General features: G+C 40.6%; 1 protein-coding gene across 2 annotated transcripts in view; it reads left to right on the top strand.

Annotated features, from left to right (window-relative positions):
• Positions 1–21,741, top strand: part of LOC104605282 (Ubiquitin-like superfamily protein) — a 33,759-nt gene extending 12,018 nt beyond the window's left edge. For both annotated transcript variants that reach the window (XM_088896232.1, XM_010269988.3), the window contains 7 exons: positions 12–77; positions 178–245; positions 332–550; positions 698–808; positions 895–1,375; positions 19,974–20,225; positions 21,196–21,741. In XM_088896232.1, the coding sequence (XP_088752358.1) occupies positions 12–77; positions 178–245; positions 332–550; positions 698–808; positions 895–1,375; positions 19,974–20,225; positions 21,196–21,431 (1,433 nt within the window). In that variant the 3' untranslated portion in view covers positions 21,432–21,741. The remainder of the gene's footprint in view (positions 1–11; positions 78–177; positions 246–331; positions 551–697; positions 809–894; positions 1,376–19,973; positions 20,226–21,195) is intronic.
• The last annotated feature ends 533 nt before the right edge of the window (positions 21,742–22,274 follow it).

Raw genomic sequence — 22,274 nt, 5'->3', positions numbered from 1 at the left:
AAGTGGGACAGATCCACAGAAATCATTTCCTTGCATAACAGTTGTTGGATACAATGGTTTACAGCTATGGCAGCATGGTATGGTATTCATCAACAGATGGATTGTTTTATATGTGTCTGCATGTGTTTATATTTCCTAAGATCATTTGTTTGTCTTCTTTGCAATTGATTTGTCCAGAGGGCTATATCAGTGCTGAAGCTCTGGCTTCCAGAATAGAAAAAGCATGGTTGAGTTTACAAATGCAGGTACTTATTATCCATTTAAGTGCATATGCATTATCTGCTTGGTTATTAAGAAAACATGTCAATACATTTTCTGATGTGACTCGAAGGAAGCAACTGCAACAGTCCTCACTGCAGCACTTGCATCAAAGAAAGCTGAGTCACTGAGTTTTAGTTCTTTGAATGCGTCTTCATCTGACCAAGGAACTTCTTCAAGCATCAATGATCATTTTCCATCAATAGACCAAACTCTCCATGATACAGAGACTAAGATTTTAGTTGCTCCTGATTTATTGCCAAAAACTGGGGATAATGAGCCCCAATTAGAGGTGAACCCTATTGCAGTTATTTCGTTTATTCCTTAATAAAATCTTACTTTACCTCTTCAAAAAAATGTATATATACGAGTTGTATTTCAATTTCCAAAGTTTAAATCATCAGATTTACTGGTTATGTTTCTTGTACATGAGTAACAGATGGCAGGTGAAGTTTCTGTAGAGCACCCAACCCATGCTAGTATGTTGGAGAAGGGTAAGGATAAACTGCCAGATCCACTCAAAAGTGGAGATCGTGACCCACAACTGAAGGTGAACACTGCTGTAGTTATTTCATCCTTGTATTTATATAGCATTCCAATCATCAGATTTACTTTCTATGTTTCTTGTAAAAACAGATAGAGAATGAAGGCAGTACGGAGCAGTTAATGCATGCTAATAAATTGGAAAATGGTAAAGATGAACTATCAGCTCCACTGCATGAAACAACTCCAGAATTACATTGTCCTGTGACTCATCTGAGCAATGTTGAAGTTGACACTAGTTCTTTCAGTTCTGTTGATGAATATTCTGCACCTCATGTCGTTGTGGATGATCATGGTTCTGGATTTTCACAAGAAAACTCAACTATGATTATAAAGGAAGCAGGAAGAAGTGTACAAGATGGGAACAATGGTGATTTGGGTAACTCAGGTGTCGGTAAACCAAGAGATGTTAATCTAAACATTAAATTGCCTGATGGTGGGAGCCTTCAAGAGAAATTTTCTGTGACAGACACTTTACAACTGGTGAAAGACTTTGTGAATGAGAACCATACTGGTGGGATTGGATCTTATGATTTAGCAGTTCCTTATCCAAGGAAGGTATTCACTGAACATGGTATGTATATCTGCAGCTTGAAGTCAGCCACATTTTCACATACCATTTATTTGTTAACTAATCTTCTCTAAATTATTATTGTTACAAATCTTAAAGATGTTTTGCTCTCTAACAAGTCTTCTCTCTTTCTTTGCTTCTTGAATTATCAATTGTGGTTTCTTTGTTTCGTTTTCACCTTCCCCCTTCTCCCTTCCTTTTTCGTGAAATCTTTGTGCAATGATTATATTGTCTTTCAATTTCTCAATGGGACTATGTGACATGTGGTCAGTGGAGATGCTTAAAAGCTATAATTCAAATAACACTAGTTTTGTTGTTTGCTAAGATAGAAAAAAGTGAAACTTGGTATATTTTGGAGGAATTCTATGTTATTTAACATAATAGTTTTCTTTTCTTTTATCTTTTGTCTTTTACCAAGCTGCAACATTTAGTCATGTCAGTGCAGTTTGAATAAGGGAAAATGAACTGATTTGTGGTGTGTCAGTTGATCGACCACACCTAGAGAAAAGATATTTATTTATTAAAGTGAAATAAAAGGACAATTCTGTCCTTGTGTTACAAGTAGTAAGAGTACATAACAAAAGAATATACAACAAGAATAAATAAAATTACAACTTTAACCTTCACTGTCTCTACAAGTCAACGTTGTTTTCTAGTGGTGTGGCATGTAGTTGGATGGTTTATTTACACCTAATGGAGGAATGCTAAAATCAAGTGCTAGAAAATACAGAAGAAAAAAGTATTCTTCCTTGAGTTTTTAGGTTTAGGGTTTAGGTCTATGAGGGTGGCATTGTGGCAATGGGTCTAGGGAAGGATTGAGGATGTTGTTAAGGGTGATTGGTGATGTGTGATTCAGGTAAGATGTTTTTTAGGGTTAAATTTCTACAGAAATTTCCTTGGGGGATGAAATCAAGAAATGAAAAGTGATAAGACTTTTATTTTAAGTTATTTTATTTTTATTCTAAGTTGGTATTAGGGCAGGTTCATATCATTGCTTAGATCTCATGCAAACCTAATCCAGCAGACATTTAGAGATTGAAGATTGTTGTCCAAGTATGAAGTATTGAAAAACAGGTCAATTTGTGATTGGAGGGTTTCTCTTTCTTCTCTACTGGTGCTCAGTGTTTTCTAAGCGACAGGTTGCTCTCTCTTTTCTCTACGGTTTGGAAGTGATTTGAGTTAGGGTTTTCTTGCTCCAGGTCATTTTGGACTGGGAGGCATGGTTAAAAATTTTGATGTCAGTCATTTAAATATAGGAACATGTTGGAAATGTTTTTTTTTTTTGATCAGCAAGAAATTTTGAATTAATAACAGAGAAAATCAGTTACAATAGTTAAAGGTTGCAGAGTAGCATTAATCTAATCTGCAACCACTTGCAATCAGCTACAATTCTGCCCAGTACAATGAAGATCTATTTGCCCCTTGTTTTGCTAGGGTATCTGCCATCCCATTTGCATTTCGTTTGACCCAACCAAACTGAGAGTTGATCCTCCTTGCAAGTATGTCAATTTCTCTGAAGATAAATTTGAGCTTCCTAGGTACTGATGTGATGTTTTTAGCCCAAGAAATGACCAGTAGTGAGTCTCCTATTTCTAAGTCTGTTCCTATCTGCTCAGCCATCTTTAGACCTTGAAGTAGGGCTAGAGATTCAGCCTGTATTGAGTCACCAATACCTATTGGTCCTGAGAAGAGTGCCACCACCACACCCAGATGATTTCTAAACACACCCCCTATGCCTGCCCTTCCTGGGTTTCCAAAAGAACTCCCATCAAAATTTCGTTTTAGTTTGTTCAGTGCTGGTGGCTTCCATTCCACAGTCACAATTACTTTGGGTGCATTGTGAAATATACAAAAACATAGAATAATATATTATGAAGTGATAGACAAAGCATAGGCACACCTTTTAATTTTTTTTTTGATAAATGAGAGTAATTTTATTGAAAGAGTATCAGAAATACATGCAGCCTAGGAAGAGGCACGAGATGTTACCTCCCCCAAGGACTGAATCATAAGCACTAAAACATGCCCAAACCTGAAAAACAAATTACAAATTAGCCCAAAACAGATCACCCCTTGCTTGGCCCGAGAATCAGCCATTACATTTGCTGATCTGCTAACCCACTAGAACCTAACAGTCATATTTCTTGTCATCCATTTAACTTTATTTACCAGATCCCTGTAGCCCCAACAAACTGTCTGGGCTATTCAGCCAGCCCACTACTACCTTGGAGTCTCCTTCTACTAACAAATTGCTCACTCCTAATTGACTAGCCATCTGTATACCTTGTACCGCTGCTAGTAGCTCTGCCCTTACAGAATCACCTTCACCCACTGGTCCTGAGAAAAGAGACAACATATTGCTGTTTTTGTCTCTCAGAATCCTTCCAATTTCGGATGGCCCTGGGTTACCTTGGCAGCTATCATCAAAGTTCAATTTTACCACTCCATTTGGTGGGGGTTTCCATTCAACTTGTAATTTGTTCTTGGTGGAGACTGTAGAAGCCACTGCTTCCCAATTTCTCCTCAAGTCATCAAAGGAGAAATCTGCCAACAATTGTGAGGATTTCAGCCATGAAATTGTCTTTGTCAATATACATTCCTTGACTTCAGCAAGACTTCTTTCTTTTTCTTGAAATATTCTAGCATTTCTCTCCTCCCATAAGATCCACAAGGTGGCGGCTCTGATACATTTCCACATTATCTTCCCCCTTTTTGTCAATCTCCCAAGAGCATCTGGAGTGAACAACGGCTTTACTTCAGAGGGCAAGTTCGACCTGCACCCAAATAAAGAAACAACCCAATTTCAAATATTGGCAGCAAAGGAGCACGATATCACAAATGATTACAGTCCTCACCCTTCACTTTACACATAAAGCACCAATTTGGGGACATACACAAAAAAGGTTTCTTCTTTTGCAAGTTTTCCACAGTATTGATCTTACCATAATAGGCTTCCCAACAGAACACCGCTACTTTGGGGGGTATTGGCCTTGACCAAACCTCTTTAACAGGGAAGATCTGAGAGGAAGGGTTAGAGCAAAGGGCTTTAAAGAAAGATGCGCAAGTGAAAGAGCCAATCGGGTTTAGAGCCCAGACTCTTTTGTCCGGGTTGGTGGGGTCCAGGCACACCGAATCTAGAAGCAACAACAGATCTGAGACACAATGAAACTCTTCATCCCTTAACCCTCTCCGAAACCCAAAATCCCAATTTAAAGCCAAAGGGCAAACCGGGGGTGGGGGGAAGGAACCAAGAAATGGGTTTCTTTTTAAAGAGGGAGATGGAATAGAGATAAGGGAAATGGTCTTTTAGGGGTTGAGTGCTCACCCAAGTATCTTCCCAAAAAAAGAATAGAGTTTCCAGAACAAGCATTGTACCTTACAAACCTGAGGAATTTAGGGAGAATGCCAGAGATAGCCTTCCAAGGTGTTGTGAGCAAAGCCCATCGAGATACCCCTGCATCCCAACCTGATTCAGAACAGCCATGGATATTTTTCACAACTTCATGCCACAACCTCTCCCTCTCCAGGGGCCACCTCCAAAGCCACTTACCTAAAAGAGCCTCATTCTTACTCACCACATTCCCTAAGCCTAGTCCTCCTTTTTTGCTCCGACTCACCACCTCCCACCTAATCAAGTGATCTTTTTTCTCTTCACCAGGTTCCCATAGGAAGTCCCTCATCGGTTTTTCCAACCTTTTTGCCTCCCTTTTAGGAATTCTAAAGACCGACAAGAAGTATAAAGGCAAGTTGGCTAAAGTTGCTTTAATCAAAGTAACTCTACCACCTACGTAGATGTAGTTCCTCTTCCAAGCTGCCAAACTTTTTTCAAAATTTTCAACCACCGGATTCCAGAACCCACTTTCCTTTGGGTTTACACCTAGAGGAAGTCCTAAGTAGGATAGAGGCCACTGAGAACAAGTGCATTCTAACAAGGCTGCTATAGACTCCACCTCCTCTCTATTCAAATTAACCCCCTCAAGACAACTCTTCTCAACATTTACCTTCAAATTCAAGGCCCTCTCAAAGTGAATTATTAAGTCCTTCAGATTCCTTACCTCTGTCAAATCACAACCTTCACAAAAGATTATTATGTCATCTACAAATTGGAGATGGGTTATTGACACTCTCTCTCTACCTATTCTCCACCCTCTTAGAGATCCGGCTCTATCCGCTTCTGAAAGGAGTCTACTAAAAGCATCGGCGACTAAGGTGAAAAGGAAAGGTGGCATGGGATCACCTTGTCTCAGACCCCTACTAGTTGGGAAAAAATCAGTGACTACCTTGTTGACTAGGATGGAATAATGGCAACTAGAGAGGCAACCGTTTATATCCATTTGCACCACTTATCCCCAAACCCACACTTCCTTAGCACGAGTGATAAGAATCCCCAATCCACTAAGTCATAGGCCTTTTCAAGGTCAAGTTTACAAATATAACCTTTACACCCCGATCTCTTCATCTCCTCCACACATTCATTTGCTATTAGAATCTGATCTACAATTTGTCTCCCTTGAACAAAAGCTCCTTGCGCTTGGCTAATAAGACAAGGAAGCACCTGTTTTATCCTCAAAGATAAGACTTTTGCCACAATCTTGTAAACGCTAGTCACCAAACTGATAGGTCTAAAGTCCTTTGGATGCTTGGCCTCTTTCTTTTTCGGAATTAAGACTAGAAAATAGCATTAATTCCCCGACTCATCACTTGATTATTTTCAAATTCCTTGAAGACCTCAAATAAATCTTCTTTGACTATGTCCCAACAATCTTTAAAAAAAGCCATTGTAAACCCAAGAATCATTAAACAAATATAAGAAACTAAGGTTACAGACAAAATAATAAGCTATGAAGTCCTGTAAATCTTAAGGATCAAGAGTTCTGTAGCATTGTAATGAGGACCTCTTGATGGAGGGCGAGAGAGGATTCAGAGCAGTAGGAAGATGGAGGTCTAAGGTGTCGATCGAAGCCAAGACGTTCAAGTTCGAAGAGGAAAGGACCAAAGGCAAGGTTGTACTGAAAATCAGAGAGAATAAGAGGGCAACAATGTTGGTGTCAAAGGAGGTTATAGCATGGATGAAAGGTTTTGTAGATGGGGCTATCAACTCTGGTAAGGTGAATGGTTGGAAAAACTCCATGCCAGCTCCAGGCAAGAGATATGTAACAGAATTGAATAGAAACAAGAAGGGGTGGTTCGTCACTGTGGTGGAGTTTTTTGGAACAAATGGAAAACAAATGCTTTGTGTGCCAGAAGGGAGATTGCAGAAAGGGTGGATGGATTTTGTGCAGGTGCTGCAGTCTTACCTTGTAGCTTCGGAAGAGAAGGGAGTGGATGGAGGGAAGGCAACTGGCCAAAAGCTTGAAGACTAGAGTCAAAAAACTCAGGAGGAGGGAGCATCGATTGGTACCTCTGGGAGTGTAGAAGTGCAAGGCCATTTGAGTCCTGAAATGGTGGTTGCTTGCTCTTCTATCGAAGAATATTGGTAGGAGTGGGGAAGGAGGAATGGAAGAAAAGAATGGTGTTAGTGGCTGATAAAAGGGTGACAGATTGGAAGAAGGTTCTGAGTACAGTTGCAGGAGAGATAGGTGCTGGGAATGAAGCAATGCTGTTCCCTTTTGCGGAGACGAAAGCTGTGCTTGATGTAGGCAACCAGGAACTAAGCTTCAAAGCAGTTGTGGTGGATGGAGGTCTGATACAGGTTCAGAACTGGAGCCCAGTCTACAATGAAGTCGAAGTTCAAGATGGGTGTGTTTGGCTGAAGCTAATAGGCCTTCCATTTCACCTATGGCGGGACCCTGTTCTTGAGTATATAGTGCAGAGACTGGGAGGTATTTTAGTGAAGGCTGATAGACGTAACCTGAGTGCAGTGGAGTTACAGGTTGCTGGTGTTAGACACAAGAACTTGCCGAGGTTCTTTGATATCTGTTCGGATGAAGCCTGGTACAAGGTGTGGGTGGCTTCAGAAGTCGAACGGTCGTGGTGGGAAGGAGGTCCTAAGGTTGAAGATGATGAGATGGCAGGGTGGTGGACACATGGAGGGAAGAGGGAGGGCGGTGAAAAGGTGGAGCAGATGAAGGTTAAATCTGGGGTTACTGTGTCGGCTGGGGAAAACCAAACGATAGGCAACCTATTTAAGGAAATTAATTCAAATGGTTTTGAATTAAACAAAATTAGGGCGGGCTCTTCATCTTATGCTGACGTGACAAAGAAGCAGATTGCTTCTGGGAGCAGAATGGCTTGGTCCAAGCCGGTGAAGGTGGTGGGTGGGTCGGGCGGGTTGAAGATTAAACCGGGGCAAATTTGGAAGGAGTCACGTGACAACTTAAAAAGTCACGTGGGTGGGTTGGGCGGGTTGGAAAGTGAACCGGGCCACTCATTTAAGGGCCCACGTGACAACTTAAGTGGTCACGCGGGCCTAATACCGAACACAGGTCTTTTTCGAATGACCCACGTGATAAGTTAAGTTGTCACGTGGGTCGGGGTAAGGAGACACAACATAGAACATTACTAGACAGTGAACTTGGTCTATCTTCGTCCCAAATGGCAAGAATGGATGGGGGACGTTCGCAGTAGCGGAAGTTGGAGAAGGGGAATTTTCAGTGGGTCCCTTGTCGGAACTGTGAGGAGGTTAGCTCCCTGTGACGCTCCTCAGACAGGCCGAATCCAAGATATGCAAGGGAAGGAGCAGAAGAGAGGGAAGAGGCGGATGAAGGCTGGGTGCAATGCAGTGAGGAAGATGAAGATTTGGACGAAAGCTCAGATGATGGTACCAGCGTGGGCAGTGTAAACGATGAAGGGGGCTATGCCAGAGGTGACATGGATGGGTGGAATATTGCAAGCTTATTTTTGGGTGAAGGTTGTAACCAGACTAATTCATCTCCAAGACTCCAGAGTGTGCAAGGTACAACAAAAGGGGCAAATCGGGAGAACCTGAAGCAGAGCAAGAACACACCTCCTAGGGGTGATTCAGGGGTAAAGAGGAGAGATCACCAGAGTGACCAAAGGATAGAAGTACTTTCCAACCAACTTAGGGAGACAGGCGTTTACCAACCTCTGGAGCAAGAGAGGGAGGCCAAGAACAGTCCTTTTCCAACCTTTCCATCAATCCCAGGTAACGAAGTGAATTCGGTTTGTGCTACTAATGTGTCTCCTGTGTCTTTGGTTCCAGATTCCGTTCTGGCGCCATGTACTGTAGCCCATGAATATGCAGCCAAGCTAGATGGTGGGTTGTCCGAGGTAGTGGAGAAGGAAGTGAAGGACTGTGGGGAGGAGCGGGAAGGGAGGTATAGGAACGAAAAAGTGTGGGAAATCATTGAAAGAGTGTTTAGTGAAGTTGAAGGAATTCTGACTTGGAGGAGGGATGGGGAGGAAGGAAGAGGGGAGGGGTCAGTGGAGAGGAAGGAGGGTAGAGTGGGAGAGGAATGTGGAGAGAGAACATGGCTGGAGGCAGGTAATAGGAGAGGGGGGATGGTTGGAGAGGAGAGAAGAGGGGTGGGACCAGAGGCGGGGAGGGAAGGGCAGGGGGGCAGAGTTGGAGGGGAAAGTGCAGGAAGGATAGGGGTGGAGGATTCGGTGAAAGAGAGGACATGATAGCAGAATTTGTGGGGAAGATGGGGTGTAGGCTGGAAGATCTGAATGTGCTGAAAGAAGGTCTACATAAGAGCAAGAAGGAGATAAAAACAAAGAAGAGGAAGCTGAGTGAAGTAGAGAGACTGAAAAGAGATGTAGAAGGGGATAACAAGTTCGGGGCAACAGGAGATAGAAGAAAAGGGGGAAAGTAGTGGGTCGGTAGAGAGGGAGTCAAGAAAGAAGTGGAAATGAAGATACTTAGTTGGAACGTGAGGGGAATAGGGAGTGCAAGAAAAAGAGCAAAAATAAAAGAGGTGATAAGGAGGAATGACCCAGATATTGTTCTGTTACAGGAGTCCAAGAGAATGGAGTTTAATAATAGTTGGGCGAGGAGTGTATGGAAAGCCAGGGGGATTAGCTAGGTGGTTGCTCCTTCGTGGGGTGCTTCGGGGGGGATTGTAACAATGTGGAAGAGGGATGCGGTTGAAGGCCTAGAGGAGCTGATTTGGAAGTATTTGGTTTCCATGAAGTTTAAGCAGCAAGAGGATGGTTATTTATGGGTGCTCAAAAATGTATATGGACCAAATGACTACAGAGAGAGAAAGGAGTTGTGGGAGGAATTGGCTGATGTTAGAGGACTGTGGGATGGGCCATGGTGTGTGGGTGGGGACTTTAATGTGATTAGATACTCGGAGGAAACCAATAAGATTAATTAGAGGGTGACAAAAAGCATGTGGAAGTTTAACAAGTTTGTGGATGCCTTTGAGCTTAAAGAGATTCCTTTAGCCCACAAAACATTTACATGGTCAAATCTCCAATCTAGTCCCATCTGCTCTAAGTTGGATAGATTCCTGTTCTCTTTGGATTGGGAAGAACATTGGGGAAATTTGGCTTCGAGAGCTCTCGCAAGGGTGACCTCGGATCATTGGCCCATAGTGATTTGTAAGGAGGAAAGGAGTGGAGGACCCACCCCATTTAGATTTGAAAACATGTGGTTACTCTACCCTGGGTTTACCAATAAAGTAAGGGAGTGGTGGTATGACTGTAACCCAATGGTGGATTGGGAGGGGATAAGATTCCATAAGAAACTACAATTTGTGAAAGCAAAGGTCAAGGAGTGGAATCTTTTGGAGTTTGGGAGGTTAGAAGAAAGAAAGAAAACGCTGATGGACCAACTTGAAAACATTGACTCTAAAGAAGAAAGGGGAGAATTTGGAGAGGAAGATATGGAACTCAGGAGAGGCTTGAGAAGATAGTTAGAGGATTGCCTACATAAGGAGGAAATAAGCTAGAGGCAAAAATCTCGGTGTAAATGGTTGTAGGAGGGAGATAGAAACACTAGGTATTTTCACTCTTTGGCGGATGGAAGGAGGAGGAACTTTATCTCCAAATTGGTAGTAGGTGGAGTTGAGTTAACACTACAAGAGGAGATAGCCGGGGCTTGTGTGGAGTACTTTAAATCCATTCTAAGAAGGCCGGTAAGTAGAAGGGTGTGGGTAGAAGGTTTGGATTGGCCAAATGTAGGGGTGGAGAATAGGAGAAGGTTGGAAAGAAGATTTGATTTGGAAGAGATTAAGGAGGCTGTGTTTTCTATGGATAGAACAAAAGCTCCAGGGCCGGATGGGTTCACAATGGCTTTTTATCAGGACTGTTGGGATATTTTGAAAGATGATCTTTTGCTGGTGTTTGAGGAGTTTTTACATTTATAGCTCTGATTCCAAAAAAGAAAGATGCCTTCCACCCAAAGGACTTTAGGCCAATTAGCTTGGTTAATAGCCTGTACAAGATCATTGCTAAGGTGTTGTCATTGAGGTTAAAGGAGGTTTTGCCAGACTCATCGCACAAAATCAAGGAGCTTTTGTGAGTGGAAGACAAATCACTGATCAAATCTTAATTGCTAATGAGAGTGTGGAGAACTTTAAGAAGGCTAAAAAGAAGGGAATGGTCTGTAAGTTGGACTTGGAAAAGGCTTATGACTTGGTGGACTGGGAATTCTTGAGGAAAGTTTTGATCAAATTTGGGTTTGGTGGTAGATGGTGCAATTGGATCATGGGCTGTGTCCGGAATTGTCATTATTCAGTGCTAGTGAATGGGACAATGGTAGAGTTCTTTCCAGCCAGTAGGGGTATAAGACAAGGAGACCCTCTCTCTCCTTTCTTGTTCATACTAATTGCGGAGGTCCTAGGGAAATTGATTCATAGAGCAGACTCGAAAGGTCTCATTAGAGGTTGGAGAGTCGGGAGGACGGAAACCCCCCTCACTTACAGTTTGCTGATGACACAATTCTATTCTGTGAAGGTGGCAATGTGAGCTTTATCAGGAACTTGAAGTTGGTGATACAACTATTTGAGCAAATGTCTAACTTGAAGGTGAACTTTGGGAAAAGTTGTGTAGCAGGGGTGAATATGGAGAAGGGAGAGATCAGGGAGAGTGCAGAAGTGTTGGGGTGTGAAGTGTCAGGGTGGTCATTGAATTACTTAGGGTTACCATTAGGTGACAACCCTACGAGGGAGAGCTTTTGGAACCCGGTGGTGGAAAGGTTTGAAAAAAGATTGGTCTCTTGGAAAAAGAATTACCTCTCTCTTGGTGGAAGAGTTACACTAATTAAGGTCACGCTTGCTAATTTACCCATCTACTTCCTGTCTGTGTTCAAAATCCCAGTGAAGGTATCTAACAGGTTGGAGAAGTTGATGAGAGACTTCTTGTGGGAGCCGGGAGAGGAGAAGAGGGACCATAGAGTTAGCTGGGAGGTAGTGTCCAGGAGTAAAATTTGTGGTGGTTTGGAGCTCAGGAATGTTAGGAGAAGGAATATGGCTCTTCTAGGGAAGTGGTTGTGGAGGTTTCCCTTGGAGAAGGGGAAGCTATGGGCTAGAATAGTGGCAAGTATACATGGGCTGGAGCACAATGGTTGGGATGTTGGAACCAAAGCTAGGACCACAAGCTTTTCTCCTTGGAAAGCCATTCACGATTTGCTTCCAGTGTTCTCCCCCAATATCAGGTATGATTGAATTCTGGTAACTCCATAAAATTCTGGGAACAAACTTGGGTGGGGAATGCCCCTCTAAAGGAACAATTTCCTTCTTTGTATGCTCTATCTGATCTTAAAAATTAGCTAGTTTCATCCTTCATTACCCCGTCCTCTTCCAATTCTGGGCTTGGGTGGAATTTGGGTCTCAGAAGGGCCTTGAGGGATTTAGACTTTGCTAATATTTCGAGCCTTCTTGAACTTCTTGATAATGTTGTCTTAGACCCCACAAGGGCGGACTCTAGAATTTGGACCCCTACCTCCAATGGCTTCTTTTCTTGTGCTTCCTTTTTCAAAGTCCTAAGCCAGTCCACCAGTCCTATAACCCCCTCTTTCCTTGTTGATGAGGTTTGGTGCAGAGCAATCCCTCCTAGGGTTGGTAGTTTTTGTTGGGAAGCCTATCTGGAAAGATTCAACACTGGTGATCTACTCCAAAAGAAGCGACCCAATACTTGCTTGTCACCCCATTGGTGTGTTCTATGTAAAGCGGATGGGGAGACTGGTTTTCACCTACTGGTGTGTTGCCATTTTGCGAGGTCAATTTGGGAATGGGCTTTTTCCCTCTTTGGGTGTAGATGGAACCCTCTATCAGATCTGCAGGGCCTTTTTTCCCCTTTTGTCTTCAGGTGGCGTAGGAAAAGGGGAAGGACTATGTGGAGAGGTTTGAGGGCTGCAGTATGTTGGACAATATGGGAAGAAAGAAACTTCAGGATATTCTCAGCGGCTGAGAGAGGGGTGGAAGAACTAAAGGCTATCATTCATTTTAGGGCTGTACAGTGGCTGAAATCTTTGGAACTATTCACAGGTGACACAGTGGATGACATGCTGAGGAAGTGGGGTGAAATAGCAAAGTGCACATAGACCAAGTCAGTAATGAGTGTGTCTTGGACACCTCCACCTGCTGGGTTCATGAAATTAAATTTTGGTGGGAGTAGTAGGGGGAACCCTGGACAATCAGGGATTGGGGGTGTCTTTAGGGATGAGAATGGGGTCATTTTTGCCTTGTTCTCAGGCCCAATTGGAGTGGGTGACTCCCTTAGAGCTGAGATCTTTGCAGTTATGGAAGGAGTCCAGAAAGCCAAGGAGAACATCAGAAAACTCTTAATTGAAGGGGATTCGGAGGTGGTGATAGGGTGGCTGAATACAGACAGCAATGGTTTATGGAGGTACAGTAATCAGAGGAGGAAATTTAAGTGGCTGGTGCGGGAGATGGAAGTTAAAATGTGCTGGGTCAAAAGATCAGCCAATTCTCTAGCTGATGGTTTAGCTAAACAAGGGGCAGAAAGGGATTCAATGTTTTGGGCTAAGTTGTAATTTTTTGTCTCTACCTATTCTTTTGTTTTCTTGATTGTACTTAGAAGATAAGTGTGTTTGTCTTCCTTATGTAACCTCTTTGGTGAATTAATGAAATTGTTATTGATCAAAAAAAAAAAGTCCTGTAAATCTTAAGACTCAAGAATGCATGATAGAATGAGTTCAAGGAAAATTTAAACTCATAGAAAATGCAAATGATTCTAATAGATTAACCAAATAAGCTATTACATAAACAAAAAACTAATAGTTAATTTCATGTTTGAAAAGGAAGGGTCTAGAGGGGCAATAATTGAAGTAATTATGACAAGGGTAATACAATGGGTGAAGTTTTTGAAGATACTTGAAGATATATCCACATCAATTCTGTTGAACAATTGGAAGGAAGTGGCCTGCTCATCTCCTAATAAGATTGCTCCTCGACTAATGTAGACTCCTCCAGCTCCCAGTTTTATAAAGCTGAACTTCAATGAGCAGTGAAGGAAACCCTGCCCTTCAGGAATCGGAGGGGTCTTTAGGAATGAGGTGGGAGCGATTATTGCTATGTTTTCAGGTCTAGTTGGGGAAGGAGATTCTCTCTGAGCTGAAGTTTGGCAGTCTTGGAAGGTGCCAAAAAGGCTAAGGAGCTTAATTATTGAGGGAGACTCAAAGTTAGTAATAGAATGGCTACAAAAGGAAGAAAGTAGCATGTGAAGCTATCTGATTGAAAAGAGAGTATTTAAATGGTTGACTTGGGATATGACAGTGAGGCTACAATGGGTAAAGAGGTGTGCCAATTCCTTTGCAGACGCACTAGCCAAACAAGGGGTGGGAAGAAATCATATGTTCTAGGCTTATTTGTAATCTTTTAATATTTGGGGGAGTTAAGAGAGTTTATCTCCTCCTGCCTTTGTACTTGTCTTTCTGTTGGCTCGAAGTGGTAAGCATGTCCATTAAGTGGGCAATAACATTGCTACTCCACATATCTACAATATTGTCACCAAGTTATAATACTATTTCTTGTACTCAACATAATGCCAATAATGTTTATGGGGGAATATGTTGATTCCAGTAAAATTTCGTGTTTCTTCCTATGGAAATGGAAATACGTCATGGAAATATTTGGAAATTTATGGACATTTTAAACCATGCTGGGACGTCAGGCTTAGGCAATTCTAATTCACTCTAATACTGAGATCAATTGATAGTAGGAGGTGTTCTGCCTTTTAATGGATTATTTGGTATTACTCATTTTTCTTCAGTTGGCTTTTTAACCCTGTGAAGGATTTGGCCTTGGTTTTTTTTTTTTCCGATTTCTTTTTGGAGGGCTACACAACGGGCTAGCCCATCCCCCAACCCAGGTGCAGGCGGGATTCGATCCCAAGTCTTGCTACGACCACAGGTAACCTTACCAACCATCTGGTTGGCACCTTGCGATTTGGCCTTGGTGGTTGTGGTGTGTTGTGCATCTTTTGGTTGTTTTTGACTGATTTTGTTGGTGTATTATTGCAAATCCTTTTTGGCTGATTAATGGAGGCATCTAGAGGTAATTTAAAGACAAGGAGAGATAACAGCATAGGTCCAGGAGGATTGGTTGACAATTTTGGCTTCTAGATGAAAGATGTGACATTCACATAGGGTGAGAATCAGCAATTTTAAAATTTTCAATTAGGATTCAAAACCCCATGTAAATGGGCTAGATAAAATTACTAAATTGCATATGAAAGAACTAGTTCTCTCTCCAAGAACGATGTGTCCTATTGACCTGGAACAATACCTGGACATGCCTGTCATACAATATGTCCTATTGACCAGAATCTAGACGTAATTCCTAGTATCTGAATCATTCTGCAAGGGTAAGAGGGTTATGTAATTACCCAATTTTTAGATACTGACCAGCTTTGATATGCAATCACAGACTAATATCTGGGGAATAAGGAATTTCTTTTATTTTTTATCATTAGGAATGAGAGTGCTTTGTCATTTCATTTTCTAGTAGTTACTGCGATGTAGGACCATCTCAGTTCTAGTCCTTAGAGAATGTTGAATGGTCTCTTGGATCAGAATTTTATGGCTGTTGATGGCTGCAATGGCTTCTTGAAGGAAAAAGAGAGAAAATAGGGAGAGAAAGAAGAGAGAAAATACCTGGAATCACTCACAGGGTGCCTAGAATCACTCTAGGGCATGGGAATCACTCACCATAGCTAGCATAAGCTGAAGAAAACTCAATAAACTTCATAGCCTTTGTGTAAAACGTCCATACATATTTATAGACTCTAAACTCATAATAATCATAGGAGTCAAACTGTTAGACTCATAACAGTCTTAGGAGTCAAACTGTTAGACTTGATCATCCTAGTAGGACTCAAACCAAGTTGTCATATCCTATTTCAATTCAAAGAAAACTCAATAACTCTAATCCTACTTATGCAATGACTCTGAAATTTTAAACATAAGCAAACTATAACTAGACAAATAAAGCCCTATCATTGGACCACACAGAAAATTGCACAATGACAAAAATACCCCTACTATCCAAAAATACATAAAATTTCTTAAAGTTCAAATTTTTCCTCTTCAGCTCCTGCATCATTCTCCCCCGGTTCAAAAACACTCATCCTCAAGTTTTAAAGAACTTGAAGATGAAAAGTTGATATGTCCCAATTACAAAGGGAGTAGGAGTTCCCACAGCTACATGTTTGGATTGTAGAGTAGAGGCAACACAGAGAACTAAACAAGGATCTTGAAAGAAATGTATTTCTGAAACACTGCCCTCCATAACCATCCTTGTTAAATCATCAATAACATTAGTTTCTTGAACACTTAATTCATCAACCAACCGTTGTGATGAATCTTCCCCTCGCTTATCCAAACTCTCAATTGCAACATTTGGAGCTTTTCCTTCAACTTCTAGCTTAGGAATCACCATCTCCATGCGTTCTACTATCCTTGGTTCTTCAACAAACTCTAGGACTCTTTCCTAGTGTTTTAAAAGCGCAAGGCACAAAAAAGGTGCAAGGGCCAATTTGCGCCTGAGGCACAAGGTGCAAGGGGAGTAGGGATGGCAATTTTAACCACAAAACCGGGTCCCCGACCCACCTCGCCCTGAACGGGGCGGATTTTCCCCAATCATAAATGTGTACGGGTCGGGTTCGGGGATTTTTCTTTTGCCCCGGACCGGGGACGGGGCGGAGATGGGGTCTGCATATAAATCCCCGAACCCGCCCTGACCCCGATTGTGAATTATAAAAGTACCTTTTTTATATATAGATAATAGGTAAATTAGGTTTTGGTTTTGAACTTTTGTTTCTCTTCATTCTTCTTCGGCTCTTCTTTGGTCATCCTTCGCAGATTACACAACACAGACTTTGGACTTTGCCTGCCAACTGCCAGAGAAGAGGAACTGCCGGCCGTCGGGCGTCACCGCTGCCGTAGCAGCAATGACCAATTCTTCCGTCGGGCATCCCCGCCGCGGAAGCATAAGTGACCAGTTAGTTCTTCACAGGTCTACAACTTTTCAATCTCATCTTTATTTTCACGACTCTACAACTTTCCAATCTCATCAACTTTCTTCACTCTTTAGCGCTCTAAGGCATAGTAGGCGAAGAACCCATCAGGCATACCACAAATACAACCGCAGTATGCCTGTATCTCTCTCTGTTCTCCCTCTGTAATTAACTAATTGTGTTTCTCGGATTTTTAGTGCCAAAGACTATCCAAGATCAAGAAACACCAGTTTCTGACTTCGAGAGTTGTATTTGTGGTGCCAGTCTTCAGGGAAGTCGTATCTTTGGTGGGGATGGATTGATAAGATCGGAAGAAGGAGATAAAGAGCATAACAATATCAAGCAAAGATTCCTATTGGGTATGAGATCAGTTGGAAGGCATAAAGAGGTTGTTAGGATTCACAAAAATTCTTTCTCAAGTTTCCTTGGAAGATCTGGAATACAGTCATTTGAGATTTTCTCAGGGGCAATCACACAGAAGTGCCACGACAACGCCAATATCAAATATGCTTGGTACGGGACTTCAAAGGATGGAATCGAAGGATCATTTTTCATGGTTTTGGGCAACGTGGGGGGCCTGAGAACAATGGATTGTATGGTTCTGGGCTCTCTCTCTCTCCTGGGAAATTTTGTCTTGACAAATAGTACCCATGGTTGCGGGGCAGGGATATGTCGGGGATTCCCCATACCCGACGAGGCCGGGGATGGAGGTTGAATCTTTACCCGATACCGGGGATGGGGTGGGGACGGGTTAGGGGATTTTAGCCACGGGGCGGGGGTGCCCCGCCCCATTGCCATTCCTAAAGGCAAGGCACACACCTTTTTAAGCAAGGTGCAAAATTACAAAAAAAAGCTAAAAAATAAAAAAAGTCAAAAAAATAAAAAAATGCCAAAAAATTAAAAAAATATTAAACATAATGTTAATAAAAAATATAAACTTAAATTTTAAAATAAATGTTTTAAAAAACCTATTATCTAAAATTAAAATACATAAACATTACATTTAAAGTGTATTCAAATGAATATTTAAAAATAAAAGCAAACATATAAAGCATTTTCAAGCATGTAAAACCCACAATCTCTTTTTTCTCAATTGCATTGCTTCAATTTGCTAATGTGATGTAAAACATATTGCATTCTTGATTCTATGAGTCGCCTTTGTACCACACCCCAACCGTTAGACTCAAAACAAAAAAAAGCAAAAAAGTGCAAAATTTTAAAAAGGTGCACGCCCGGGCTGAGGCGCAAGGCGCAATAGGCGCATGCCTAGGCGCACCAGGCATGCGCCTTTTGAAAGGGGTGCGCCTAGGACCTTGGCGAGGCGCATACCCCAAAATGCGCCTAGGCGCACCTTTAAATCACTACTCCTTCCATTGTTGATGTTGGTGGCACTTGTTTTATGCCAGGTTGTAATTCTTGAATTAGTTCTACTTGAACTTGTAAGGTAAAGTCACATACTTCCTTACTAGGATCTACTACAATAAGCACATTTTTTTCTTGCACCTGAATTTCTTTAACTAACCTTAGGCTGATCACGGGTGTTGGAAACTCTAGCAATTATTATTTTTTCTTGGCTTGCACCCTCTTCATTTTTAATATCTACAATTTCTATAGCTTGAAGTTCTTTAGCTTCATCCTCAACTTCAGCTATAGGATAGGCATCAACATCAAGGAATCATCTACTTTCTTTTCAACTTTGTACCTTCTTCCCATTGACTTCAAGTTCTTTGTTGTAACCTGTTGCTTCTTCTTTTGCTTGAAATTAGTCAACTTCATATATAGATCATCATGGAAGTCTAGTGGGATGCCCTTTTCTTACAAACACCTCTTCATCTCTGCCCATGTACTAATTGGATCATCGCCTCTATTTTCTAGTCATTGCTCAAGAGTTCTCCACCATACTTTAGCATGACTCGTCAGTTTCATGCATGCAAATCTAATCCTTTGTTTGTCAAACATGTCATGCCAATCAAAATATTCTTCTAGTTCACCAACCCAATCAAAGAATGCTTGTGGATCATCATCTCCTTTGAAATCTGGTATTTCTCTTCTCACTAACATGTTTGAAAACCTTACTCCCATAGCTAACATTATTAGATCTGTTTTCTTCCACCATCTTCTCAAATAAGTCAACCAAAGACCCTTCATATGGTTCAGAAACCCAATCAACATTGATTTTAGACCTGTAAGATTGTTTAGAAGATAACCCTAGGCCTATAGAATCAGTCACTTTGTGAGAACATAGTGAATTAACCATTAGCTCTGATACCAAACTGATGTAGGACCAGCTTAGTTCTAGTCCTTAGAGAATGTTGAATGTGTCTCTTGGATTAGAATTTTATGGTTGTTGGTGGCTGCAATGGCTTCTTGAAGGAATGAGAGAGAAAATAGGGAGAGAAAGAAGAGAGAAAATACCTGGAACACTCACAGGGTGCCTAGAATCACTCTAGGGCATGGGAATCACTCACCAGTCACAAGCTGAAGAAAATTCAATAAACTTCATTGCCTTTGTGTAAAACGTCCATACGTATTTATAGACTCTAAACTCATAATAATCATAGGAGTCAAACTGTTGGACTCGTAATAGTCTTAGGAACCAAACTGTTAGACTTGATAATCCTAGTAGGACTCAAAACTAAGTTGTCATATCCTATTTCAATTCAAAGAAGACTCAATAACTCTAATCCTACTCATGCAATGACTATTTTAAACATAAGCAAACTATAACTAGACAAATTAAACCCTACCATTGGATCCCATAGAAAATTGCAAAATGACAAAAATACCACTACTGTCCAAAAATACAGAAATACATAAAATTTCATAAAATTCCAATTTTGCCTCTACATCTTCTGCATCATACTGACTGTTACTTTCTTGATTTTACTTTCACTTTGGAATTTATGTTTATTCTTTTACTATTGCACTTCCATTGTAGACTTGATATTTCTAATTACCTGCACTACAATGTCATGCCACTTGGTTAGCCATCCATCTCATTCAGGGATTTTCTTGAACTGATCCTCAACTTCCCAAATGAACTCATTTTGTTTTTTAACTGGACTTATATTCTGTTTATTTTGGCAATGGATACTACAGTGGTATGGCTTCCAGGCTTCCTCTTCTCTTGATAGTCTGCTTGTTAGTTTATATTTTATTGGAAGAAGGTCTATATGAAATGCATGTTCTCATTATTTTGACACTCCCAATTCTACAGATTTGATAAAATCACTGTCAGAACTAGGACTCTTCAACCGACAAGCATTAATACTTGTTCCACATAATAAAGCTACCGGGAGCAACGACAGAAATTATTCTAGTGACACTGATCATTCAAGTGAATCTAGTGGTGGATATTATGGATTTGTCAAGCGAGTATTGTCTTTCCTAAATCCATTCTCCTACCTTGGTAGTACTGCCAGTGGGTTAAATTCCCAACAAGAATCTAATGCTGGATTATGGCAATATCGTAAGTTTCCTACTCTGCTATGGCTTTATTTGAAGGATAGTTTCAAGTTTTAGCAGACTGCTTATTGACACAATATATTTGTTCTGAAGAATCCTGTTGGGATATCTAGGCAATGTATATGATAAAAGGTTGATTCATTGTCACGGGTAGTATCTGAAGTTTTCATAGCATTGATACATTGCATCCTAGTTGGTAGAGGACAAGTATTTGTAGTATGGCTTTCCTGAATGGAGCACTTCATTACTCAAAAGTAAGGGAGGTTCAGAAATTCCTTGACTTTTTTAGCATATGTCTACCTGTTTCACAGATATCTAGCCTATTGTTAAGCATTCAATAGTAACGAGTAAATGAGTAACTTCATGTATTGTATTTGGTAACTCCACAGATATCTAACTGACTGCTCCCCCTTCCCACCCCTCACAGAAAAATTTAAAAGAAAAACAATATTCCTGGTTCTGCAGTCTGCACATGCATATTTGGTTTGTTTGGGTCCAGAAATCAAATATACATTGTTTCTGTATTTTGCCTCTAGATATTATTACTGCATTATTTTAGATTGGTTGTTTAATAGTTTATTTTGTACTTAGACTGTAAAATCAAGGCTGGCCTTTTTTCGATGGATCAAGTTTTGGTGAATTTCTTATGACGGGAATATTTTATTTCTGGGAAGTCTAAACTGGACTGCTCTCAGTTAACAAAAATCATTTGAATTTTGAACCATTTGTGGGCATGTACTTAGAAGAGCTGTAGCGCTCTTATATCCGACTGTTCTTAAGAGCAAACGTCTGGATCTTTTTGTGCAGTCATTGAATCATATACTAGTTATGACTTCTAGATTTTTGTTTTGGTATTGGTTGATCAGAAGAGTGATCTGCCGAGTACTTTGGCAAGTTTAATGCACCATAGAGATGTTTCCTTTCTGTTTCATTCTGTCTTTGCTTTTCTTAATATTTTATGCATCTTTTATCAGGTCCCAACCCTACCTATCAGAGTCACTTACCAGAGAGACAGTACAACTTGTACTCACCAAATCGTGGCACCAATTCAACTGAAGGAAATTCCAGCAAGAGCAAGAGATCAACAGCATCCCGGATTGGAAGCAATATCCATACACTGAAACGTGATGAAGACGTTAACCCATTCAAGGACAGAAATGCCTTCTGGAATGGGAATTCCACACAATATGGTAATAACGGTGACAACTGACTAGGAATAATATCCAATATAATCATATCCTTTAATTTATTAAGATCTGATCTTTGAATCTGAGCCTATTGGTCGGTTGACAATGTTCTCATGGCTGATGTCCTGATGGTGCTTATGATATGGAGTTCTTCGTTTCTTTGTTTCACTCTAATATTTCAAGCTTTGCTATTAGAAAGCGCACTTATTGTAAATTTAGTAATAAGATGATGCTATATGATACAGGGTTGGTACTGGTAGTATCTTAGTTTCGCTATTTGATAATGGACATTTTGTAAATTTAATAATAAGATGTCACGTTTTAATATCCCAAGCTTATGAGTTATGGTAATTTCCTATGTGTTTCAGAAATTATTACAGGTTTCTCTCTTTCGGCAATTTCGCCTTTCCATTGTTATAAGTTTAGGATTTATTCTTTTCAACTACTATCTTCTTGGGAGTAGGGGTGCCCATGAAAAACCAACCGAACCGAGAAAATCAAATCGGAAAATATGGTTAACCGAACTGATTGGTTCAGTTTTGGTTTGGTATGTTTGAAAAATTGGACTGATTTGGTTTTTGGTTAACTTAAAAAAACTGGTGGTTAACCGAACTGACCTATATATATATTTATATGTATATTATTTATATTTTAATATATCACATATTTCCTATATTATATACATATATATATTATGTTTATAATAATCTATTTATAAATATATTATATATCATTTATTATTTATAATATAATATTATACATATATTTATATAATATAATAAATATAAAAACCGAAGAACCAAACCAGTCAAAAACCGAAACTGATGGACCGGTTAATCGGTGGTATCGGGGTTTGGTTTCAGTTA

This window comes from Nelumbo nucifera, chromosome 1 (genome assembly GCF_055504915.1).
Source record: "Nelumbo nucifera cultivar China Antique chromosome 1, China Antique-T2T, whole genome shotgun sequence".
Lineage (NCBI taxonomy): Eukaryota > Viridiplantae > Streptophyta > Magnoliopsida > Proteales > Nelumbonaceae > Nelumbo > Nelumbo nucifera.
The sequence above is the reverse complement of the archived record's forward strand: the minus strand, read 5'-3'. Positions and strand labels throughout refer to the sequence as shown.